At 38.8% G+C, this 26,133-nt stretch overlaps 1 protein-coding gene across 4 annotated transcripts in view; it reads left to right on the forward strand.

The window, feature by feature from the left end:
- The first annotated feature begins 1,569 nt into the window (after positions 1-1,569).
- Positions 1,570-26,133, forward strand: part of CTTNBP2 (cortactin binding protein 2) — a 107,688-nt gene continuing 83,124 nt past the window's right edge. For all 4 annotated transcript variants that reach the window (XR_003084100.2, XM_007422920.4, XM_025163193.2 and 1 more), the window contains exons 1-2: positions 1,570-1,787; positions 14,361-14,468. Coding sequence is in view for 3 of the 4 variants with exons in the window: in XM_007422920.4 (XP_007422982.1) it covers positions 1,725-1,787; positions 14,361-14,468 (171 nt within the window). In the remaining variant the exon portion in view is untranslated. The remainder of the gene's footprint in view (positions 1,788-14,360; positions 14,469-26,133) is intronic.

A 26,133-nucleotide genomic window follows, 5' to 3' on the forward strand; every position in this document is an offset into this window, starting at 1 on the left:
TCATTGTGAAAAAGAAAAGAGCTTCCCAGAATAAAAAATGTAGGATTGGATCACCAAAGCCCTGTTTATCAGTCTGTAGATCTAGCAAGTTGGGCTGGTGGGAACCCTGGGAGAGGCAATATGCCATTGGATATTATGTGCCTTTCCCACTTATACCTAACCATGGTACAAACATGTCCTATGAACATCTTCAATCTGTAACATCTTCATGATCTGGCCTGCATTTCATCCTCAATCCATGACTGAGACAGGCTTAAGTTGTCTTTAACTGTACCAAAGGTAAAGTAGTGTCCTCTCCCTATCCCCCAACACACACCCAGCATCTAACAAGATTTGTAAGGTATATCAAATTTCTTCTGTTGGAGGCAAAATGGGATGATCAATCCTGCATGGGATCAGAGACACTTACTGGCTGTTCCTGAGTGATACAAACATGGCCCCTCTAATCCCTGGTCAGCTTAATCTACCACCATTCTGAAGAGTTGGACACTGAAGCCTTGTGCTGAAGATCCTTTGGATTTATGCAAGGGAGAGATAGCTGTACTTTTCTGGCACAGAGATTCTCTGTCTATTCCTCAGGCATTTCTGCTGTAGCTCCATGCAAATAGTTCCCTGCCATAAGCACACGTCTACCCATGTTGGTATGACACATGGATGTTGCCATTTTACATCTTCAGAATGGTTGGAATCAATCAGCAGCTGGTGAATTTAAGGGGTGGTCTACTTGGTAGCACCAGAGCCCTCAATGGCTCAACCAGAAGTACCAATAGAGGTGAATATGTGTATTCAACCAGAAGTATTATGCTTTAACACCATAGCCCATACTGGTTTAGCACAAGGCTGAAATAGTATCATAATGGGACCATCTTTCTTCCAGACAGAAGATGGAAGGCTCTGAATGCCTACTTTTGTTGCTGGAAAGGAAAGGAAAGGAAAGGAAAGGAAAGGAAAGGAAAGGAAAGGAAAGGAAAGGAAAGGAAAGGAAAGGAAAGGAAAGGAAAGGAAAGGAAAAGCTAAATAAAAGTGATGTTTCTGATTTCCATGGCAACATTTTTTAAAAAATGTTTTTCCATCTGAGCTACAACAAAATGGGGTGTAGAAAGGGGGATACAGGTCAAGAAGGAACCTAGAGCTAAGGGACGATTTACTTCAGGAAGACACACCTGGTTCCTGCTGTGGTGCCTGACTGGCGGATGGTGGTCCACCAGCTAATGAAAGGGAAGCAAAGACAGCGGGATAAACAAATCCCTTTGTTTATGACAGGCTGCACACGCATAATCAGGACAGCAGCCGTTGGCACCCAGTGGTTCTGAATGGACGCACTAGGACACCGACTGGCAAGTGTTATGTCAGCATTGTTTTGCGGCGACTTAAGCGTGCCAGCCCGAGTCTTCCGTTTGGTAGCTGCTTTTTAAGTCCCTCTTCTCAAGGCAGCATGTCACATAACCCCAAAACACCCGACATGGGGATAATATTATCCGACATTCGAGAGGCCATTTCAAATAAAAGCAGTAGTGAAAAACACCAGGACGGAAAATACACATGAACGGCTCCACCCCCCGGGCTGCAGCTCGGGGCCGGAGGGAGGCGCTCCGCGCTGGGGCCGAAGGAGTTAAGCGGTGGCGGCGGGTGCCGCTGCTGTTGCTGCTGCGGGGGCCGCCGTTCGCTCGGCTCGCCGCCGTTCTCCTCTGCCCTGAGTCGGGGCTCGCTCTGCCAGTGGGAAAATGGCGACGGAGGGAGCGAGAGGGGAGCCCGGCTCCAGCGGTCGTGAGGATCCGACGGCAGCGGTAGGCGAAGCAGAGGCGCGCGCTGCTGCGGGGTGGCGAGCTCGCGTTCTTCTTCCCGGTCGGCCAAGCCCGATCGGCGTGCCGCGGAGGGCAGGCTTGGAACAAGGCGGGAGGCGGTGTTCGGAGGCTTCGCGCCCAGCGTGCGGGGCTGGGGAGGCAGAGCGCACGGACCGAGGGAAGGCGCGCGGGGCCCAGCGAGGGCTGCGGGGACAGCGCGCCGGCTTGGCTCGCCCCGAGTCCTGGAGGACGTTCTGCCTCCTGCGCTCCTGGGGCGGAGGAGAAGCCACCGAGAACGCGGAGCGGGGGGCCTGCAGTCGCAGGAGGACCCCCACCCCCGCCTCGATCCCAGCAGGAGAGAGGATGGGCGCGGGACCCTACTCAGAGCCGTTTGGAGAGGCGATCCCGGGCGCTGTAACACGCGTGGGGAATAGACAGTGCGCTTTGGGAAAGATGGGTGGGCACCTGAAACCCCTCCAGTAACCCTGCCCCGGGGTCTTTCGATCTGTCCGGCAGCAGGGGCGGCCGGTGAGGGTCTCCTCGGAAGAAAAGGCTAGACCCCGGGCTGTTTCTCCCTGGCGGCTCCCCATTGTTTCTCGGCTGGGGTGTGTGTAGGTCTGCCAACGCGACCTCGTACTTTCCAGTGGGACTCTGCTGTGGGACGTCCCCAACCTGCCGTGCCGCCGGGGTGGATGGGTTATCGGAGTGTCTCAAGGAGCTGTCAATGGCAGATCCTCCATCATCTTGTCTAGCGCTGATCCTTCCCTTTCCTCACCGTTGCCTCTCCCGCCCCGTCAAGCCTGGGATATTGTGCGAAGCCTTCCAGATTCTGGAGCGCGGCGGTGCCTTTGAATTCCTAACCTTTTTGAAGCAGGATCCCTCCAGCTGGAAAAGGGCATGTTTAGTAGGAGAGAAGGTGCTTCCTGTAGGCAGACAGGGAATCAGCCTGCTCCGGCTCTCCCTCGCTCTTTTCCCCGTACAGCCTCCCGCACACGTTTCAAAGTGGCAGAGCAGGAATGATCTACAGTATCTTTTTTCATATCTTTGCTAGAGGCTTTCTCTCACGCGAATACAAGCGCGCTGTACTCTTTCAAAATCCCCCAAAGTACAGATAATTTTAGGCTTTGTTACTTCATCAAATATGCAGTTTGGCAGTCTTTCCCATCTAGTATCCCTCCCCCCACCGCCACCGCCCCCCATGTTATAGGCATGCCCTTTATAATTCTATAATTCTTAGGTCAATTTCTAGTTCACTTGCTTAGCTGATTTGAACTGGTGGCGATTCTGTGGAACTGCAGAGAAAAATCCATGCTTTGATTATTCCCCTGAAAGCTGTAAATCAAAACCTTCTTGTCAGCTGAGCAGTATGTGTTGCTTGTCCATAAGTTCGAAAAGACATTTCTCACTAGCATTGCTTGCTAAGCACTTTGAGAGGAAGTAACCCAAAGTGAGGCCATATCCCTCTATGGAGGTTGTTCTTTGGAATTCTTATTGCATTTGCTCCAGTTGGTTCTTCTCTTCCTGAAAACAAAAACAAAACAGCAAAATAACTTTAGAGCACCCTTTCACAGTCTGCTTCTCTTCAGATGGGTTGGAGAGCAACTTCCCAGATTCCTGTGTGGTCTGGAAATCCTGCCCTTACAGCTTAAGACATCTGGGGGGAAAGCAGGTTGGGCACGTCTGATGAGAAGATGGTTACAGAGCTTGACCTTTAGACAAAAACTCTAGGGCAGTGATTGAGATGATCAGAAAACCGGTCAAAAAGATATTGACTTTGGACCAACTGATAGATGATGAAGATGATTTTTTAGTGTACTCTGTGTTAAGAGGTAAATATCATCTATCGAATATAACCCAATGGCAATATTTATAGTTACATTTGTTAACATTGTTTGGACTAGCAGCATTTTCAGCTTCTGAGATACCTGAGATATTAAAACAACTTGTTAAATCCAAAAAACCTACTATTAGTACTACTGTTTATTATCAATAAATCAGTTTGATATGCAGATGTTAAGGGATGAGTGGAATAAAGAATTAGAGGTTTCTATATTGTCTAGACAATGGAAGTGTGTCTTAACCTCTATAGCAAGAGTGTCAATGGACCTTAAACTATGACTTACACAACAAAAAATAATATTTAGAATTTATTGGACTCTACTACATCTGTATAGAAAAGGATTGTCATAAATAGCATTTTGTTGGAGATGTAAAAAGGACAATGCCTCTTTAAAGCATATGTTTTTACAATGTCCTATACTTATTAAATTTTGGGAGAAAGTAGTGGACTATATAAATATGTTTGTGCAACACAAGCTAAACTTTTCAGAGGATAATATTCTTTTGAACGATATACTTAGTACATGGAATGTGACATCTGGACAATGTAAATGGATTCTCTGTGCCCTTACTATGGCCAAAAATCTGATACTGCAGCATTGGAAAGATAAATGTATGGTCCCATTCACTTGATGGATTGAAGACCTGATTGCACTTGCCACTTATGAGCGGATTTCCTATAGATGTAGACTTTGTATGGACAAGTATAATGAAATATGGGACTCATTTATACAAAATACAGTAGGGTAAAAAAATGATAGTCATATAAATCTACTAGAAATATATATGTACTTGAATAATATTTGTATTAGATAAGCATATGTAGAATTGTAATTGTTTACAGTTATAATGATATATTAACACTCTTTTCTTTGTTGTATTTTTTCACTTTTTTGTTAAAGCACTTTTATGTATTTTTTTCTTCTTTTTGTAATCAACATTAAAAAAAAATAAATGAAAGAAAGAAAAGAAAACCAGTCAAAAAGAAATGTAGGTCACACCAGTGTTTTCTGTAGAAGCGCACAGCATGTGAACATCATGATGTGTGTATACTCATTCATACTACATACATGAATTTGAGAAACTGAACTGGAATGTGGAATCCACAACATGTCTGTACTGATTGTTTGAAAAAATAATTTCTGGAGATAATGTGTAAAAGAAAACCTCAGTTTAATTTTTTTTATATAATTCACTGTATTTATTCAGTTTTACAATATACATATTTTGATTAAAATGATTTAAACTACTTGAAATCATACTGATCTGCTGAATAGATTCTGGGATGGCAAGACAAAGTTACCCAGCTGAATCGGTTGTTCCTGCATAAAGTGAGGCAAGCGTCATAAAATAAATATTCAAGTATCTAGGAAAAGAGGAAAATGCCTTATACTTATGTAAACCCGTGATCCATCTAGTCCGGTCCACCTGGCCCATCACTGCTTATTGTCTGCAGGATTAGGTTTCACATAGGATTTTTTTTTTTTTTTTGAGTCCTACAGGGAGATGCTGGTAATTGAACTTGGGATCAAAGCATGTGGGCTATAACTAAACTGAGGTCCCTCCCCAAATTGCAGAATGAATTAAACTTATATGTAGATAATCATTAGCAATGCAGTATGAAAAGTGGTTTGTTTAAAATTCTAGTCAAATGCAGGAAACCTGTATGTGGCTGCTTTTACGCTTTGCATTTTTTAAGTCAAGCAACATACTTTATATAGGAAGCCAAGGTTAAGTCCCAAGCTTTGGAAATGGATTTCTGCTTGTTACAAGGGACTTTTCCTGCCCCTGCAGCCCACCCACACCCTCCCAGGGCAAATCTTCCAATCTGTTCTGGAGAAGATTACCATGCTCTGGAGCCAACGTGGGGGCTGCAAAGAATGGGGAATTTATCTATCAGCAATCAGGTATCATTAGATCCAATCCCTGGAAATTTCCCTACTAAAAGGTTGCTGCTTTAAGGCTGATCAGGGAAGACTCTTCATTCTTACAACTGGTGCCTTTATGACAATAAATTAATGTAAAAACAGATCCAGTTGTAGCCATAATTGCATTTTAGGAAAAGCTGTAAAGAAGTTAACAATTCTGCGTGCATGTCTTGGAGAAAGCCTCATTGCCACAAGCGGAACTTCCATCTTACTAAATGTGCATAAGGCTGATCTATAAAACAGTTATTGTGTTTGAGAAAGAAGAAAAGCTGGTTTCTTTATTAACAGATCGATTTTCATTGTTGCCCAGGTCTCAAATTAATTTGTAATTGAGCAGTTAGCTTTCCAGCATTGGGCTTTCAATTGAACTGAAATCTGGCTTAGTTTTTACAACCCCAAAACATAGACTAAATCATGTTATAAACAAGGGAACAACTATTGTTGAACAGCACCATTCTTTTGTTATTTAAGTTTTGGGATAAGAATTCCATTTTAAATTCATAATCCTTCAATGTTTTATTCTAGCTACTGCTTCAGAACATACTGGTAAAGGGAAAACAAAACAGAACCCAGTACGTTTGAGCAACAGTGTTGGCAGGCTTTTGCTGGAAAAATGTATAGAATATTATGAAAAAAATAACTGCCTTTGAATGTCAGCAGGAAATTTATGACTGGGAGAGGAGTGAAGAGGAAAGTTCTTTAATAGACATATTTGGGAATGAAGCCAAAATTCTTCCCATTCTATGTTTTCCTGAAATAAGCAAAGCTTAGTTGGCATGGGGGGGGGGAGAGAGGGGGATACAAACCTTAGTATCTGCTTTGTTGCCATGGTAATACTGACAAGGGGAAAACATGAAGGCAGCTGGCATGATTCACCCCTCACACCTACATGAAGCTCTCAGCCATGTTCTCAGAGAAGCATCTCTAGAAGCTGTCCTAATGGGTTGATGTACCCATGGTGTTCAGAAAGCCACAGGTTTAGATTCTGCCTTCTCAAAAGGAACACGAATTGGGTGCCTTCCTGTCGCCTTTTTACAAGACATTAGGGAATCTGCAGTAGAGTGGACCATAAGGAGGCAGATACAGTAGTAACTGGATTTCATACAAGAGTGATTCCGATTTTTACATATAGGCAGTGTGTGAACAAGTTTTGGTGTTTCAGAGGTTTGGGACTTCAGCTCCCACATTCCTTGGCTCTTGGCCATGTTGGCTGGGCTGATAGGATTACCTTCATGTGATTCATGAAGTCACATTTCTTGAATAATAGCCACACTAAATATTGCCCCATTGCACAGGAAAGTTCTTAACTCGTGCTACCGCTGCCTTCCATGTGAAATTTCTTTCAAAACATGTATATGCACTATCATATGTAGCGACTGTGCTACGCACTACAGAATCTTCCAGGAACTTGTTTCTCACAGTTTGTATTGTGTATTAAGAATATAATAATCTGCCTGAAGCTACTTGTGAGCCATAGCCCAAGGATTGTTTCAGTCATTGTATTACATAACACAGCTGCTGCTTTCTGGATTCACAGGCATTGCTGGTTGATGCTAATTAATTTACATTAGATTAATTTACTATTAGGTTACTGTAAGTGTTTCTGGATTTTAACTTTTTTTAAGGCACTTTGGAGATGGTTCAGATTGGCGAACTGCATTTTTTTCAGATCTTGTCTTGGGGATCCTTATTTTACAGTCTCACACTTAGGGCCTTGTCACGGAATCTGATTGTATTGCAGTAAATTCTACATATATTCTAGAACCCATTTTACTATAGGAACATATAAGAAGGGGATTTCTGGTCCTACGTGCTATGGCTCATGATGGTCAGTCCGATGCATTTGGAAACTCCTAAGAATGAACAGGAGAATGATAGTTCTCTTTGCTGATATTCACCAGTAGCTGATATTTAAGACATATTGCCTGTAATTCAGAATGTGGCACACAGCCATCTAGAGTAGGAGTCAATTCTGGTCTTTCCTTCATTAATTTATCTAGTCCCCCTTTGAAACTATTTTTGGGATGGCCAACATCGCATCTGATGGCAGCAAATTCCAGCAGATTCTTGCTTCACGAAGAGCAGAGTTCAAGTCTACAGGGGCATTGAACTGAGAACATAATCTGGACCATACCATATGCTATCCTATAGTTGACCTTTGCAAGAATGTTGTGATGGGCACATTTCTTTTCATGGCATTTGTACACTTAGCTTCATTAGGGAACTCTTGATAAGGTTTCATGGTTTATTTCAACACAGGTTGGTTGCACATGTTAATCTTGCAAATATGACCCCTAATCATGGTTCATACGGGAAGCAGCAGGAGAGCAGTCAGTCGACTTTAGAAGAAAGCAAGACTTTTCATTCTTTTTTTAAATGAAATGACAAAAATATTGTGATCTTCTCATTGCCTCCTGCATTCATGCCATCAGACATTTATATAATGTGTATAGTTATGGACTTGTAGATAATATATCTTGGTTTCATGAAAGGTGGTCTTGACACATCGATAGTATATTACGGTATACTTGAAGCATCATGAAGACTTGGAGTACATCTGATGTCTACTTTGGATTCATTACAGAGTTGCACCATGGAAGAGCAGATGTGCTGTTTTGATTTTGCTCTTGCTTTGAAACACCTAATTAGGTCATCTAGCAATAGGGGCTTTATATGTAGTTTATATATAAGCTTGCACTGAACAGAGTTGCACTGGTGAGACTTTGGTAGGTTAAACTATATATCCCCTTTCTCTTTTATTTTAATACCTGTAAATAGCTACTTAAAGGTTATATTCTTATATTCCACAAATATAGGGCCACCAGCCTGCCATTTGGTGGGCATCCAGGTTTTTGCAACTCAGATCTGGTAAATACGTTTTTATATTAATCACCAGCAAACATGCTCTTTGTCTGTCTGTCTATCTGTCCGTCCATCCATCATCCATCTATCTATCTATCTATCTATCTATCTATCTATCTATCTATCTATCTATCTATCTATCCTATCACATAAATATCATGAGTGCTTGTTTTCTAACTAGTACATTGACTGCAGCTATCACTCCTAATCTAACACATGCAATTCAGATTAGTGCTTACTCTTCCCAGGAAGAATGCACTGAAATACCTTTCGGCAGATACATTTTATATGCAAAGGACCTCTGGTTTAGCTACCAGAAACTACAGATAGGAAACATCAGCATCTACCAAGATACTGTGTTTGATAGACCAGTGATTTTACTCAGTGCACAGTGTTTTTTTTTTTAATGTTCTTAAAAGGAGTGTGGCGGAGGAAGGAAACTCTCTTTTTCTACTTCATTGTGAATATAACAAGATAGCACAAAGCAGTTAACAGCCAATCTTGAATGTTCAGTGACCTTGAGAACGTACCTGTTTAATATTATTCATGCTATGGTTTATAAATGTAAATAGAACCAGCAGAAGGGTAAAAATGTCTAACTGAATGTTTTTATCAGATTTTTCTTTTAAAATCTACTAGCTTTATATACAGGGTTCTCAGATTTCTTATGAAGACCTTGCAGTGCTAAATTTTTAACATGCTTGGGACTTTTTAAGCAGGCTGATTCTAGCACAGATGTTATCCTTATGTTATATTGGCGCAGTGCTTGCTGCAAACATACTTTGATTTTTTTTTTTCTGACATAAATGAGCTTTTAATGATGTTCAAGAGCAGGAACAGACCTTCCCATAGGAAGTAAGAGCTATTATAAATGCATCTACTTTCCTTTTCAAGAACTTTACCTACCACACATTTCTGGCAATTTCAAAGGAGCTTCTTCTCTCTTGCCACTTCTGAAGTCCTGGGAATGACCTGTCAAAGAACTTGGTGGAAGGGGTTAGGAAAAAGTGATATCCAAGAAAAGAATAGGTTTGGAAAATGAAGAATTTTTGTTTTATTTTGTTCTCCTTAAGCAGCTGATATCTACTGTTCTGAAATTCAGGATGACAGAATAGACTCTGAATTAGAGATTTTGCAATAATCTTGTCCTAATCTAAACAATTACAAGGTGGAAGCAAAGAAATTAAGAAAACTCTCTTTGCTGTCATGCACTGGTTGTCTGGAGTTTTACAACCCAGATCTGGTAGCTGTAAGTGGGCAGTTTCTCCTCATGGATATGGAGACTCTTTATCCATCTAAAATGATTATGTTGTTACAGATTTGTAATGTGAAATGTGTCATTTATGTAGCATATTAAGGGAGTTGACCCAGACTTCTCTCCACTAATAAACTGTGGACAAATCTAGGTTGCTATGAGAAGAAAGCTCATATCGCCATCCATGTACATGCACGACTGGAATAAACTCATTGAAGTTAATGGACTTTGCTACTGAGCAAACATGAATAAAACCGCTGAGTGAGATATTTTCAAAGATTATCATAATCTGCCAACTGAATTATTACCCCCATACAATACTAATAGAATGGGCAGGACTTAACTGTCAAATGGGTGCAGTTATATTATCATAAAATAAATTTGTGTATGTTTGTAAGATTTGGCAGTGGTGTCACCAGGAGGCATCAGGTTATTAATGAAACCATATCTATATATTTATTTATCAAATATTGATTGCTTTTCGGCATAGAATATTCTATATCACATAAAATGCTGCACAACTAAAACACAGTAATACAGAAAATATTACATACCAGCCTAACAGAATACATTTTTATCAAAAAGTGAAATACAACCAGTATTATAGTACCACAAATCACCCAAAAGCTAACATGAAGGGAAAAAATTTAAAGGGTGCTGAAAGACAAGAAGAGCAAATACATGTCCCTGCAGAGAGTAGGCTAGAGATCCTGTGCATTTGTTGATACAGCTGTCTTGGCTCTGAGCGGGGCAACGTGGTGCCCTCCATATGTTGTCGACTGCAAGTCTGATCATTTCTATTGCTAATGCAGTAAAATTCTGTATGGGTTTATTCAGAAGTCATTTCCACAGAGTCCAACAAAATTTACTCCCGAGTAAGTATGTTTAGGTTTCTAGACATATTAACTTGGGTCCTTGAAATCAAAAGGCTTGTGAAATTTGATCTTTGCAAATTGTGAAATGATTCAATCTACATTTCCGGGGCTGATGTGCAAGTCAGCTTTAAGTTATCCATCAGCTTTTCCATTTGGTAAATGTTCTGATCGAGTTAAAATGTTCCATTTCATAAACATTCCAGTAAAAATAAAAGTTAAAGATGTCAAAGTGTATTTAGAAATGTAGATTTTGAAATGAATGTTTTAAAATATGCAAATAAATATCTATGCGAATGCAATTTTTTTCTTCCAATATTTTAGAAAAGTTGTAGATTCCATCTTTCTGAAGCCCTATAGATTTTTAAGGATCTGTTTTCAGTTCTTTTATCACCAGCTCTTACACAGCTAAACAATCTTTCTTGTATATAGGAATGACGCGTCCAAACTGATTGCTCACTACAGTGCAAAGATGTTAGAGACGCACATATGTTTTTATCAGGGGGTTAAACACTAGGTTTCTTTCTCCCACTCTTCCTAATTAACAAATATTAAGTGGATCACTTAGTGGTCTTGGATGGTTGAGATATTTTTACATAATCACCATCTTTACTCTGCAATTGTTGGCCTCCTCCCAGCCTCAGCCCTTACACTGCCCCCGTGATCAGTTGGGAAGGGGTTGATGATGCCATGAAATCTTAGCAGAACTGTTTTAGTGTAGGAGGTTGTGGGATGCAGACACTTCCTGGAGAGAGTGATTTCAGAAATTGTGATTTTTGACTCAGTTATGGTAATTGTGTGCTGCCAAAACCACTGGTAAGAGGATTGGACTGGGTGGGTCATGAGTTATAGGAACAGGGCCAATAAGACTTACTTCTGGGTACACATTATAAGACTATATTGTTAAACTGTTTATGCAGTTTTCTCATATACTGTATGCTCCTATTTCTTTACAATAATATAGACACTTTATACTGTTTTACTTAGCAATATAAGCTTCATTCCTAGTGATCTTACTACTAATTACTGGATGCCATTCAGTCATGTTAAATAATGCCATCAAGCATGACCAATACAAATGGTTTTGTATTTGTTTTTGAAGGGGGGGGGGATTTTTAACTGTGTGAGCTGCCCAGAGTTGTGTATGTGGGTGGCTATACAAATCAAACAAATAATTTTTTAAGTCCAATCTAAACGGAAATGGCAAGATAATGTTTTTCAGTAGATTACAAATTAAAAAAAACAAGAAACTCAAAGGAAAATGTCTACCCACATTACTTTTTTCTGTTTGAACAGAAAATGTATATGTTTGCGAGTGATTAAACTTTCTAAGCTTGCAAATGTCTATCATGTGGTTTTCCCAATTTTCTTGCCAACGGATATATGATCCTTGGAACAAAGACCCTGTGAAGTCTTCATACAGTATTTACAAACATATTTAAACCTTGAATACACCATTGCTGGATAGCAGCATGGTATATATAATACTAATCCTAACCAAGATATTATTTCCACACAGTTTCTTCAATAGTGTGCTTGCAAGGATTTTTGTTTCCTGACAAAGTAGACATGATCATCTTTATTGGGAATTGAGCATTGCGGGTTCTCACAAACAGTAGTAGACCTTTTACTTTGTTTTTGAAATTCAGTATCTGTTAAAAATACTCTTTTTAATATTATTCTGATTCAGCTGCATCCCCCCCAAAAGTTAGGTAAAAGGCAAATTTAAGATATAAAAGATCGCTCAGAGGATGTTCTTCATAAATATGCTTTTGGCCAGCTTTAAAATGTGAACTGCCAAAACTTTACAGCATATTGGTCCCTGGCTACCTATCTTAAACTTTGCTCCACACTGCTTACCATAAATCTTCTCCATCTCCTCCTCCTTGCACTAGGGAAAGCTGATCAAAAAAATCCTGATCAATAGATTTAAAAAAAAAAACCATTGGTAGTGAGCAACAGTGGACATGTGGACAGTTTAAGATTGAAGATGTGTGTTAAAATCAACTTGATAAAATGTACTGTTTATTGTATATGGGGTATTGATCCTTATGTGAACAAGTAACATCCAGGAAATCAATCAATACGAATATGAGATTTAAACCACTCTACTTAAAAACGTTGAATTACAAATATAAGTAGTGAGAAAATAAAAATATAATCAAAGTGTAATGGAACTGGATTGACTTTACTGTAAGTGATAAGTTTATTCTTACTTGAACATGCAAATGGAATAATCTTCTAGCAGTTACAAAATCTTATATTTCATCTTGAAAAAAATCTCTTTTATGTTTAACTCAAGGGAAGCTTCGACTCTGATTTACTGCTCCTCCCCACCTTCCCCCCCAACATTTAAAATACCATGTTACCAAAACAGTTGAAGGAAAGAGACAAGCCCAGACAATATATATTAACCAAGTAGTTTTAAATTAGAACAATAAGTAGGAAAGAACTATAATAAAGAAATAAATGCCTATCTCATTACAGACTGTTCTGTAGCATTTGTAAAACCCAGGAAATCAATCAGATAAGAATTCTGGCATTAGTTGCTAATATAAAGAAGGCAGATTTAATGGAAGATGCTCTACCACATATATAGCCAAGGCAGAAGGTTGTTGAGGCAGAATTTTTTATTTTCCCATTCACTGACTCAAACAAATCAGCAGGAGAGGTTAGGAGCTGCCTTGAGTGCCTATATAATCAGAATGGTGGAGGTACATATTTAAATAAATAAATATTTCAGGGATAGGCACTTTTGGGGACAGAAGATACCTAAGGTGATGGCAGCCAAAGTCAGGAATTGCAATATGGGAAATCTATAGGAGGAGGTCCAACCTTTTAGGCACCGTGATTTTGAAAAAGTTCAAATCTTCTCTGTCTTGGATGACCAGCCAAAATATATGGTCACTACTGCTTGCTACATTTTTCCAACGTTGACATTGTCTTTAATATGTAGGAAAGTACCTTGGATGTACACAGAAATCTATTACCTTAGAATATTCTTTAAAACAGAGATGTGCAACATTATCCTTGCCAACACCCTGTTTAGTTTTATAGTAGCATGCCATAGACCTCATGCTCCAAAATGGTGGGTGGGACCAAAAGAAATGTAAATATGAATTCATTTCATTTACATTTAACTAGTATGACACTGTATTTCTTCTTCTGTCATATTAAAATTACAAATTGGTAATATTTGGCAATTATCACTATGGCTACATCTAAGGGTTTTGTGATCTTCATGTGGCCTCAAATTGCATACCTACTTTTTAGAAACAGGGTGACTTGAAATATATATATGTACTGTATGCCCTATACTCTCCTCCATGGAAGAAAAGCAGAGATTAGCTCCTGTATTTACTGAGAGCTTTATTAATGTTTGATAGCAGTAGGATTACTTGCTGTTTCTAGGAGCTTTAAAACCTAGAAGGTAAGATGTGAATCAATCCATGCCTTCCACTGTGGGGTGGACAGATGTCAAAAGGAACCCATCAGAATATATGACATTCTCAAACACATCTGCATCTATGTAGCTACTATTATTGATGGATAAACATAGAGAAGGAAAAAGTAAAATATTGTTCAAGTTGAGCTGAACCCCTGATGAGTCATTGTAGTTTCTTGATCATTTTGGTACTTTTGTTCAATTTCTTGCTTGCTATAGTACAGATGCTTGACTCTTGTGGACAATATCTATTTTTCTTTCCTTGCTCTAAACTTATAAATGAACCCTGTTGCAGGAATGATAATATTTTTACTTTACTGCTTCATTTGGTGAAACCTCTTCGTTGTGCCTCATTGATTCACTTTTATTTTGCAGAAAAGAGAGTTTGATGTGGACAGTCTCAGCAAATCAGAATTGAGAATGCTTCTGAGTATTTTAGAAGGGGAGTTGGAAGCACGAGATCTTGTGATTGAAGCTTTGAGGGTATGTTGCTTATTTATTTATTTTGGATAATTTTTTCAATCTAGAACACTAAAATATAAGTGGAAGATGTTGCTTTTAAAAAGAAAACAAAGAACTGCTCAGATATAGTAATGATTACAGTAATTATAGATGAATAATTCAATTTCAGTATCAGAATTGATGGGATTTGATGAACTCGGCTATCTGTGTTCAGGCTTCAAGGTTGTTGGTATAACTCCTTGATAGTGCTGGGGCAAGATTTTTCAGAAGATTGTCCTGCAATATATTTGATTAGACAATGCACTGATAATTCATACAATGTAGTGGGCAAGTTTTACCATGGTCAAGCCCTTTGAGGTTCGTAAGCTCAGGAAACAAGAACCACTTGGATTTCTGGAAACATCTAATTAGGTAATGAACCAGAATCTTCCAAGCCTACCAAAGTAATTTGCCTATACAACTTAAGTCTCTTTCTCAGACTCCCCGCCCCTCCGCCCCACCTTCCACTGGATTCAAGAATCTCTTCTGTAATGGTCTTGTTTTCTACCTGAACTGTCTTAGTACCCCCTCTATGTTTCCAAGGTCTGTAGGCATTTCCAAGGTCTGAACCCTTTTTTGGGGGTGGGAGGAGTCACTCATAGGGATAGAGTAAAGGCTTTACTCAGGTTACTACTAGAATGAGAACTAAACTTGAGGATCCCAATTGCTGAGAATTAAGCTGCTCCTGTCTGCCTGGATTTGATTTGATTGCTCCATCTTGGATGACCTTTCTGGACTGTGATTTTGTGTGTGGGTGTGCCTTCAAATCATTATTGACTCCTGGCAACTACCTGGACTAGTCACTGAAGTTTTCTTGGCAAGATTTTGGAAGTGGTCTGCCATTGCCTGCTTCCTACGGCTGAGAGGATATGACTGGCCCAAGGTCACCCAGCTGGCTTTGTGCATAAGGCGGGATTAGAACTCCTGGTCTCCTGGTTTCTAGTCCAGTGCCTTAACCATTACACCAAACTGGCTGTCTATTCTGGGCTGTGATAGAATCTGCTAAATAAATAGGGAGAATCCTGTGTTATGTTTCCATTCCAGAAGTTGATTCTCCTAACAGAATTGAAGGGGCGTTTGCTTTCCACTCTTGCAGTCCATCATTTTTGCTTCTGCTTGCGTAAAATGGAATGTGTCCCATAGATTCTTTTGCATAGGAAGATTCTGTTAACTACTTGAAAAAGGTTACTTGAAAAAGGTTAAAAAAGGTTTTTAAATGGTACAATTCATATTTGCCTTTAATGCATTTTCATATCCACAGTGATCTCTGAATTCTCTGCTTCAAGTATCATTATTTCACTTTTCTATACCTGTTAGGTTCAAAATAAAGTTCTTCTAAATTGTAATCCTTGTCAGATTGAAATCTGCTATAAGAAATCCTTCTACAGCCAGAATACTTCTGCACAGGAAACATAGGCCTTCTTACTTAACAGAGATGCTCACTGACTTTATCTGATTCTGTTCTGTTGTGATTTTCTATCATTTTTTTTATTTTTTATTTTATTTATGCAACCAAACAGGCCAACACAAACATCACAATAAATTTAAGAAACAAATGAATGCTTTTGTCAGTAAGTTATATGCCAGCGAGAATAATCATATATGGCAGTTGTTTCAGACCTCAGGATACTCAAATTGTGATATTTGGTGTTATATGTCATTCTGAGTTTATAAATAGTTTTAATTGTTTTGGATTTATATACTATATTTAAGATAAGTCCCATGGAACATAATGAGATTTCTTCCTGGAATTTAACTTAGGGAATTTCTTAAGCAGTTACTACTTAAGTAAAAAGAACCATAAAGTACATTCAGGTGAATCTTTTCATGAAGGTTTGATTTTGAAACAGGTTATCAGTTAATGTGAGAGATTGTGTTGAGGTTGTGTTGAGAGAGGAGGAGGAATATTTCTAGATATAAACAATTAGCAGATGGGAGAGGTCCTTTATGGCTTATCAAAGAAACCAATTCTTAGCTTATCATGCAAACCACCTGAGAAAAAGAAATGTAAAAGTTTCAAAGAGACCTTAATGACATTACTAATTACACCCCAACAACGCTATCCAATACATCAACAAATAAAATCTCCAGGCTCCAACCTCACCATATCCCAATGCTAGGGAACAACCAGCTTTTTATGGCCTTCTGGAAGTCTAAAAGTGTGGGGGGGCCAAATCCCGGGGGGGAGGGTGTTTCGCTGGACAGGGCCGCTACAGAAAAAGTACACTGCTAGGTGGCAACATTTAATGGAAAGGACCTGGTGCATGCCCCCTTGTCCAAGCTGGTAGAATGGGAAGATTCCCTCAGGGAGAGGTGATCCAGCAAATCGCCTGGATGCATGCCATGTAGGGCTTTAAAGGTGATAACCAGCACCTTGAATTGCACCCAGAAAGAAACTGGGAGCTGGGGCAGCTCACACAACAGCAGGTTACTTGGTAGTTAAGCTGGCTGCAGTCTCTACAATTGCTAGCAGCATACCTAGCAGCTTGCTAAGAATTCTGATTGAAGGCAAAAGGAGAAGGGGCCGGCAGAGGATGAGATGGTTAGATAGCATCACTGAAGCAGTGAGCATGAAACTGAGCAAGCTCAGAGAGGCAGTGAAGGACAGGAAGGCCTGGCGCAATATGGTTCATGGGGTCACAAAGAGTCGGACACGATTTAACGACTGAACAAGAATTCTGGAATTTGTAGTCTAGCCTTTCTGGAGGCTCCAGGTTGGTAAAGCTTCTGATGCAATGTGATTCTTTAAGCTATAGCAGCTATATATTACAGAATGCCCAAGTAGCATGATAGAATCTCATCTCTTCCACTATCAGTGTTGTGAGTAGCCACCAGCCATATCATGCCTGGTATTAGAAATAACAAACATGTATATATACGTGCCTTCATATATCTAGCTCTCTCCACTCTTCCCAGTCAGTGAGCATGAGCTCCAAGTTTTCTGTGGAAGGGAGAGATGGAGGCAGATCAGTGATCTGAGAACATCTCATGCCGAAATCCCAGATTTAATAACTGGTGTCTTTAGATGGAGCTAGAAAACCTTTTGCCTGAAACTCTGAAATGCTGCTACTGATCTATATAGATGCTCCTTTGCTAGATGTGATTGACATGCAGCTTCATGAGCTTAATGCTTCATATAACCTTATATCATGTTTGTCTGACCTCCCCACAACACCATAGAAAAAGAGGAAGGAACCTGACAAACTGTCCACACATTATCTTTGGGTTGGATTAAGTCATTGGTCTAGATGTTTATGATTTATACATTCAGTGGAAGATCTTTTTTTTTCTTTGAATGATTAAACCATTAACTTCTGTATTCAGGTTTATTTTGACATCCAAGCTTAGAAAAGATGGTTTGTTGCTTTTTCATTTCTAATTATTTTGTCTTTTTAACATTCTGCAGGTGGCAAAAAAAATATTTGCTCTTCCCCAAAATAAATTTAGGTTTCACCTCATGTTCACCCCTTTTGTGCAAATAATTAGAGGGAAGGGAGCTAGACTGCATTGGGCACTCAGTATTGGAACAGCTCATGGACCTAAAATTTATATCAGGTGCCAAGAAATAACTCTGTTTATATTGCAAGAATGTAGTGACTGGCTTTAGTGTAAACTGTTTTTCTTTTGAAAATAGAAAACATAGCAGCCTTAATGCTAAGGTGGAAAAGAATGTTCATTCTGTTCATAAGTAACAAATGACTTACTGTTTTATTCCCTTATTTAAAAAATCAATGGGACAATTGCAACTAAATTCTGGTGTTGTTCCAAGATGGGGTGGTGATTGCAGGGTGTGATGCTTGTGAAGGTGAGGTAATAAATAGATCACCTCCCTGTTCCAGAGCATTCCTGGGGAGAGCAGTGGCAGGCAGGCCAGACTTATTTGTTCCTTCTCACTGGTGCCATCACAAGGGAAAATAAAGGCTCAATCCTTGAGCTTCCAAATCATCTCTGCTGATCCCATGCCACATTTTAGGACCTTTTCTAGGTCAGCCAGGGGTACTTCCATCCTTAAGATGGAATTCTCTAAGAAAGTTAGTATTGTTCTCTTAGCTTGATCCAATGTAATGTCTGTCATTCAACTTTAGCCACATTCATCGGTTCATGGCCCAGATAGAGATGTGCTTTCCTGTTTTCATTAAAAACAATATTCAAGCAATGCTATTACTTACTTAGGAAGTATTGCAGTGCTCATGGAGATGTACATAGAGATGCACAGCCGTATTCCCACATTCTTTATGTAAATGCAAGAGTGTTTCCAAATCTCCCTTTGCCAAAATTAATAGAAATATTAATACCACCAACTGAGCACAAATGAAAATATTTTTTAAACATATAGAGCCCTCTGAATTAAAAACAGTTGGTTTATGGCTGACACTACAGCCTATAAAACACAAACAACTTGTCAAAAAATCTGAAGCTTTAGAATGCTGTTTCAGTGTTATGCTTGAAGATCAATGTAGCCCACACAAAATGCACTGTCTTCCATAATTGGTTATGTTTCTCTAATGAAATAGCATGTGTATAATAACTTCTGAGAATAAATAATTGAAAACAATATTGCATATACTGTATAACATGCGTTGTGCATATACTGTACATGGTCTTCTGTATATGGTACATTCCATGCCTTACAACTAGTTTGCATTATATTTAGTTTTGATGTCATGTAATTAGACAAGAAGAAATGTTTTATGACTACCAGTACACTGCTTGGTGATGGTAGGAATACAAGAATATTGAACAATTAATTTTTTTTTATTATGTTGATTTAATGTGGTCTTTCTTTACATAGTATCTGTCTAAGATATTGTTACCAAGTCTACTCATAAGCTACTCAGAGTCTGCCTTTTGATAGAAAGCAGAAGCTAATATCAAGACCAAACTGTAAGGAGTTTCAAATACTTTGCCCCAAATCCTGAAACCAGATGCATCCCTGAAGTAAAAGATATGCACATAAAAACAATCCACACAGACAATTATGCAGCTTTTTTCTGGGACAATTGATTGTAATTTAATTGATTGCAGCATAAGCAAGCTCCAGAACTTTGTCCAAGATTAACAGTAAAGTAAAAATGTTAAAGTATTTGACTTGATTGGTTATGGGAAAATTCTGATTTATAAACTGGGAAATAATCTCAGAAATATACCTTTTTTTCTCTCCAGAGAGCCCTTTTCCTTTTCCTTGCTTGTTTTAACCACCCTTTCACGTGTACTGCTAGTAAATGTGAGAAATGCTGCTCAGATAATTTCCCAGCTCACTGTGTAGAAGGCTTTTTTTTTTTTTCACTTGGAAGTCCAGGATGACTTTTCTACTACTTCCAAATACTAAAAAAAAAAAAAAAGGGCACTTTGCCAAGAGGGAGAACAGAGCAAAGTGCTAATTGAGTAGAAAGAAGAGAGGATGAAATTCAATGGAATTTATAAAAAAATAAGTGCTGAGGGGTAAGATTTCAGGGTTCCAAAAATGGCTTCTTCTTATTAAAACATGATTTAAGGAGTGATGGGTGGGAACTTCCTACAGTTTCATTCAGCATTATGAGCACGTTTGCAAAAATATTTTCAGTTTTCCAGCCAGAGTTCTAAGCAGACTTGTAATATGCATCACTTATTTTGTAAAAAGCTAGAGAGATGTTGTAGGTTGCTTTAAAATCCATTAATCTTCCTCCCTCATGTCTTCTTCCTTTTCCAGGCTGCATTTGTTGATGCAGTTAGATAATTTATTATAAATCTGGGCCTTGGGAAAACAGTGATGTATATGAAGAACACTATTAATTAAATATGGTAAAATTAGAATGCAGGCAGCCTTCATACACCAGGTTAAAGATACATATAACTTGAAATGCAAATCCACTAGCTTGTGTATGTGTGTTACAATAAAATTGCATCTATTAAATTGCTTGGAAGTTTAAAGATTTTTTATGAGGAAGACTGGCTTTTTCATCTGAAAAATGTTTTTGGGAAATTTGTTTATACTGTTGATATGCAATGCTTGATCCTTGTATTTTTATAAAAAGTGAAAGATCCTATCCTTATTCTTTATAGCTAAATTTATTATTTAAAGCAGACTTATGATTAGAGTCAACTTCACTGTTAATGTTTTAGATGTGAAAGAGCACATGCACTGAATCAAAAAATTAAAGGATGAAAAGTTATTACAACATACAGTAGTGTTGCTAGCCTTGCAAAATCATGAACAATTTATTAAAAAGTCTGCAAAAGTACCACTGTTAAATTACCACAGAATCATATGGGGAATTGTTTAAAAGGGTCATCACCAAAATCCTTAGGGCATATGATTGGCATATTTTTGAAGAACCTACGTATATAAAGAAACATTATTAATTAGTTTCAAAGATGTTCAAATTAGGACACAGGCAGCCTTCATGAAATAGATTGAGGTTATCCATTAAGTTCAAAGCCACTAACCTATGTATTATTTCAAGAACTGTTATAAATCTTTAAAAGTAAAATATTGGAATGATTTCTCTTTAGGCATCTAGTACTTCCTTTTAAATATACTACTTTAGTTTTTGGAATGATAGTTAGCAACATTGTGGCTTTTGATCTTTGTCCTTGACGTTCTGTAAAAGTATTATGTACGGTAGGCTTTGGGAAGAGACCTTAGTATCTTTCAAGGCTTTGGAACCAACCAAGCAGCAATGCAATTAAAATGGATTTTGAGTACGATCTTTTTATTACCATTGGGGTCAGGAGCAGGAATTGTTTTGTTCTTTATTTCATTCAGGTTTTTTAAAAGTACAAGTATATTCTTCCCTGTTTCATCCTTGTAATTGGTTTAAATATGCAGTTATTAAAGGCATATTTATGTGTGTTTAGATGAGCAATTCATTATATGCCTTTTCAATGCGGTTTTCCCAGATACGTGTGGTTTTTGTTTGCAGATGTCTTGAGTGCCTTTTTTTTTAATGTGTGCATTTCTCGATTGCATAAAAAAAATGAACAAAAACATTGGTTTTCAAAATGTAGCATTAAATAATTTGTCTGTTTCTCCTGGTCAGGTATAATAACTTCGTGGTAGTTGTTCCAATTGTTCAGAATTCCCTTAGGCTTATTAATGCTGGTCAAGCAAAGACATAATGCTTTTGATTTCCAATGAAAGTCTAATGTTTGCTGACTCTGCATTATTCATCTGACATTGTGGTTTTATTGTATTACATATGGAAGGATTTAATGTTTTAATGTATGCTTTAATTAGTCGAGGTACATATATATACCTCAAATAATTAAAACATATTTAGAACATTTCTACATATATACATATACATACATACACACACACACACACATATACATACATAGTGTAGGAGCATTTCTCCCTTGGCCAAATGAACCTTGCCGACTTTTGGATGTAGATTTTGCTAAATCAACATGACATGGAAGCCAATGACCCTGTTTGCATATTATGCCAAAATATGGTTTAGCAGAACATAGCTTGCCCTCTCCCTCCAGAGTTGTGCTTCCCTTTCCTTCCCTGCAGCCACTATATCAGTTATCAGTGAAATAGGAGCCCCAACATTTTTGTAGTGATGAACATACAGTATCTGGAATGTTGAGAGATGTAATGGAGGCTCTCACAACATGGCTGCCATGGAAGGAAGAGTTTCCCACTTCTACACAACTGTTATGGTGAACATCATACACACAAATAACAATATGCCAGTCACAAAATATGCCTCCTTCTCTGCTCCATTTCTCAGTTAACCCCTTGAGGCTAAAGAAAACTAATTTGCTTCAGAATTTGTCCAAGACAGAAGTAAAATGGAGCTCAGATTTTTGTGGATCTTATGATCAACCCATAATTTCTGCTTCGGTGCCCATTATTCAGAAGGCAGCTCATAAATGAATACCAGGGATCAGTGTGAGCCCCCAAAGCCAGAGAGTATATCTAGCCATGAAAGCACAGAAATATGTGACAACATATACACCATACACCAACAGGGAAAACAACAACAACAGCCAGGCAAAAAAATACCTACATACCTACCTACATAAAACCTAAATAAAACATACTCCCCCATTTTATACCAAAACTAACAACTCACAGAGCACATGTGAACATTGCATTTAAACACACACACACAATGAGAGATGCACAGCACAAGCAAAACTCTTCCTTTGTTCTCCAGTACCCTGAGATTTTCCCCACAATCAGCACTGGACCCCTACTTCATTGTCTTCTGTCCACCAGCATCCCTTTTTCAAGGTACCTGGCAAATTTGAAAGAGCACATTGAGTTACAGCTACCAGCCATTTTTATTCTGGGTATTATAATGAGTCAGAGGGATTCTTGGTAATACAAGTGACATTTGCAGCACTCTGTTCTCCCAAGAAAAACCTTTTTAAAAAAATCAGGAGGGCTAGAAAGCCATGGAAAGGGAAGTTCCTACAGGCAAATAGGAACTTCCCTTTCCTTGGCTTTCTGCAGGCAAATAGGTGTCCACGGCTCTTGTGTTGGGTTCTCAGACATAGGTAACAACAAATGCTGGATGTTACGAATCTGTCATCATGGAAGTTATTGCAAATAATAACATGCTTTTCTTGGTGGACACATTTATTTGTGCAACCAAACAGTGAAACATTGCCAGTTTCAGGCATGGCTACAGAAAAATAATGGTCACAAATAAATATGTGTGCATATCTACATGAATGCCAACTGGCACATTTTAACACAAATTTAACAAGATGGCCCAAAATGTCATGGGTGTAGCCCCATACTGTACCTATGGAGGGTAATTATCAAAATCAGTTAGGACATTTTTGTCCTTCTGGTTAAGTTTACATTAAAATATTTTTCCTCACAGCAAGTGGCATAAATTGCAATTATCTTTGCTCTGCTTGTTTTTAAAAATGAAGTCTACGTTATTAAAAATCACAGTGTGTGCATGCAACAAACCATTGCTGAAACCCAGGCTAAATAATCGGCTCTCAGGAATCTGCTCAGAGATAGCACTGTGTTTTCAAATAGCTAGGGCAGACAGCTAGAGAAATTACTTCAAAAGTTCTTGTTTGATTTATAGAACTGAAAGCTCTCCCTTGAGAGTGTTCTATAGCCTACCTAGATATTTGAGCATGTTGACCTTGGTTCAGCTCATTTGGTAGCTGGAAATGAAATGCTTCCCATGTAGATTGTTAAAATAATATGTCAGGTCCTTCTGTTGAATTCTTTGAAAGAAGAGATAGATCTGCAATGAAGTGTCCCATAGCAACCTAAACTCTAATCCAGATCTGGGAAAAGATTTTCAGATAAGTCATCTTCTGTAGCATAGGCATAATCAAGAGTATTCCTCTCTATTACACACCGCATCCACCCCAGGTGTGTTTCATTCAGGCACAGGATTGCTAAGGAATAGAAAGAAGCTTTGACCTGCAACCCAGCACTCATGATTGCTTTCCTGATGTTAATAATGGAGATACTTCCTCTTTTTTTCTCCTTCCCCCTCCTTCCCACCTCAGTCAGAGTGTTTTCTGAGCAACTAAGATTCACAGACCTGTAGAGGCAGTTTCAGTTGTTTCTTTGATAGCCATTCTGAAAGGGCTTCATGGTCAGCCAGCAGTCCTCCCAACCATGGATATTGCACCGACAGTTGACATTCTCAAGGTATCAGTGGCTCTGTTGGTAGCTATATTCTAGGAATGATGGCTACTGCAAAGACTACAGTACTAATGATGAAGAGAGAAAATCTTGACTACAAAAGCAGGCTGCAAAACAGGCCTTCAAAGGCTGCAAAACAGCTACAGATTATACAGGCAACCACAAGTGGGACTGGCAACTCAGTCGTGAAGTAAAGTGGTTGCTAAGTGAAACCGTGATTATGCTTACGATCTTACTTCAGTTTTCTTTTGCTTTATAGACCTGCAAAGGTCAGAAATGTGAGGATTGGTCATAACATTACTTTTTCATCACCATTGTAACTGTAAATGGTCGCTAAACAAAGCAGTCACTAAACAAGGACTACCTGAACATCCATCAACAAATTAGGAAGAAGTAACCCTGTTCATTGTGTTTAATTCAGTTGTTAATTTCTTATCAATAACAGATCAATGTACCAAGGTCACAAAATGCTCTAACTGGTTTTGTATTTTAGCTGTTCTTTTAAGGAGGCACTGGTGCAGCTACCAGGGAGCAAGCATTTCATCCCTGGTTATCATTATCAAAATTTAAGAGTACCAAGTTAGAACATTGCTCAGTCTGTTTAATAGCTCTCACCATTGCCAGCCAGTATGTCCTGCCATTGTGGCAAGAGATGATGCCTCTTGTCCACCTCTGACAAGCAGACAGGTTTGGAAAACTGCTTTAGACTGACAGGGCAGAGGGTTGGTGTAGAGGCCATGAGGGACAGGAAGAAGAGCCGCTACCAAGACAACAGTCAGAGAAAAGAGGACTGAGTCCAGGCAGGAATGTAACATGAGTAAACATCTCAGACAAGCCCTTTCTTAGTTCTCAGGAAGATAAAGAGAGGGAGGGGGGCAGTGCATTCAAACTTGCAAGATTCTGATACTATAGCTTTAAAATAAAAGTACTGGCCTACCTGGTCTGATCTACCTTGAGGACTGATACTTGGGCTATTTTTTCCCAGTCCTGTATGAATATACTGGGATTGTACTGGAGACCGTCTACATACAAATGTGCACTTTAACTATTTAGATACACACCTTCAGTTTAAAATTCAATATAACTTTGATCTATTTTTGCTAAATTGACCCACATTGGTAAATGTGAAAGGTGTGCAGTTTTTCAGGGATGTGTCCATGAGTAAGTCCTTTTTGAATAAGAGATCATACAAAGGCTTAGAATGGGGTAGAAAAGAGCACTAGTCTTGCACTGCATTATTACACCATGCAAAGAAATGTAGCTGCAGTGGCTGCCAACATTCATATCCATTTCCTTGTTTGTTTGCATAACTGAAAATCTCTCAATGAACAGTTTAGAAAAATCCTTCCCTCTCTTGAGTGGCTTTGTTTTAAATTTGAAATCGCTCCTTTCTCAAGCACTTCAAAGCATATCTCCATAAATTAATGCATGCACACCCACAGAATGAATATTGATGCCTTTGTTACAACATCTCTAGAAGATAAGCCATGCATTGGCTTTGGGACGCATATAATGCAAAGTTAAGGTCTTTGTCAGGGGAAGCCAAGAGTGAAAGGTCTGTCTATTTTTTACAGTCTTCCAGGGTACAAAGATTATATCTTGAATACAGCACAGTGGTATCTGTGAGCGAGCATTATTAGCTTTACTGGTTGAAATCGGAATCTGGCTGAAATCAGAATCGTACATTCTATCAGGAAACCAAGAAGCAGTCAGCTGCAATAGCACAGATGTTAAATATTCTTGCTTGTCCCTTTATATACATGTCTGTGTGTATGTGTGTCTGTATGTGTGTCTGGCTGGCTGAGGCTGATGGGAGTTGACATCCAAACTATCTGGAGGGTATAGGCTTCCTACTTGGCTTTACTTTCACTGACCTGATAATAAAAATAACTGCCGAAAACTGAGCACAGGCCTCCAGAGACCTCAGAAAGTTGTTACCAGGTTTTAATGTAAAGGCATGTAAATTATGCAATAATGTAAATACATGACTGGGGGATAATCACATCAACATCATTTAACTTTAATTAAATTTAA

This window comes from Python bivittatus, unplaced genomic scaffold (genome assembly GCF_059951505.1).
Source record: "Python bivittatus isolate LINGU-HERP-01145 unplaced genomic scaffold, Pbiv_v1 ctg000330_np1212, whole genome shotgun sequence".
NCBI lineage: Eukaryota > Metazoa > Chordata > Lepidosauria > Squamata > Pythonidae > Python > Python bivittatus.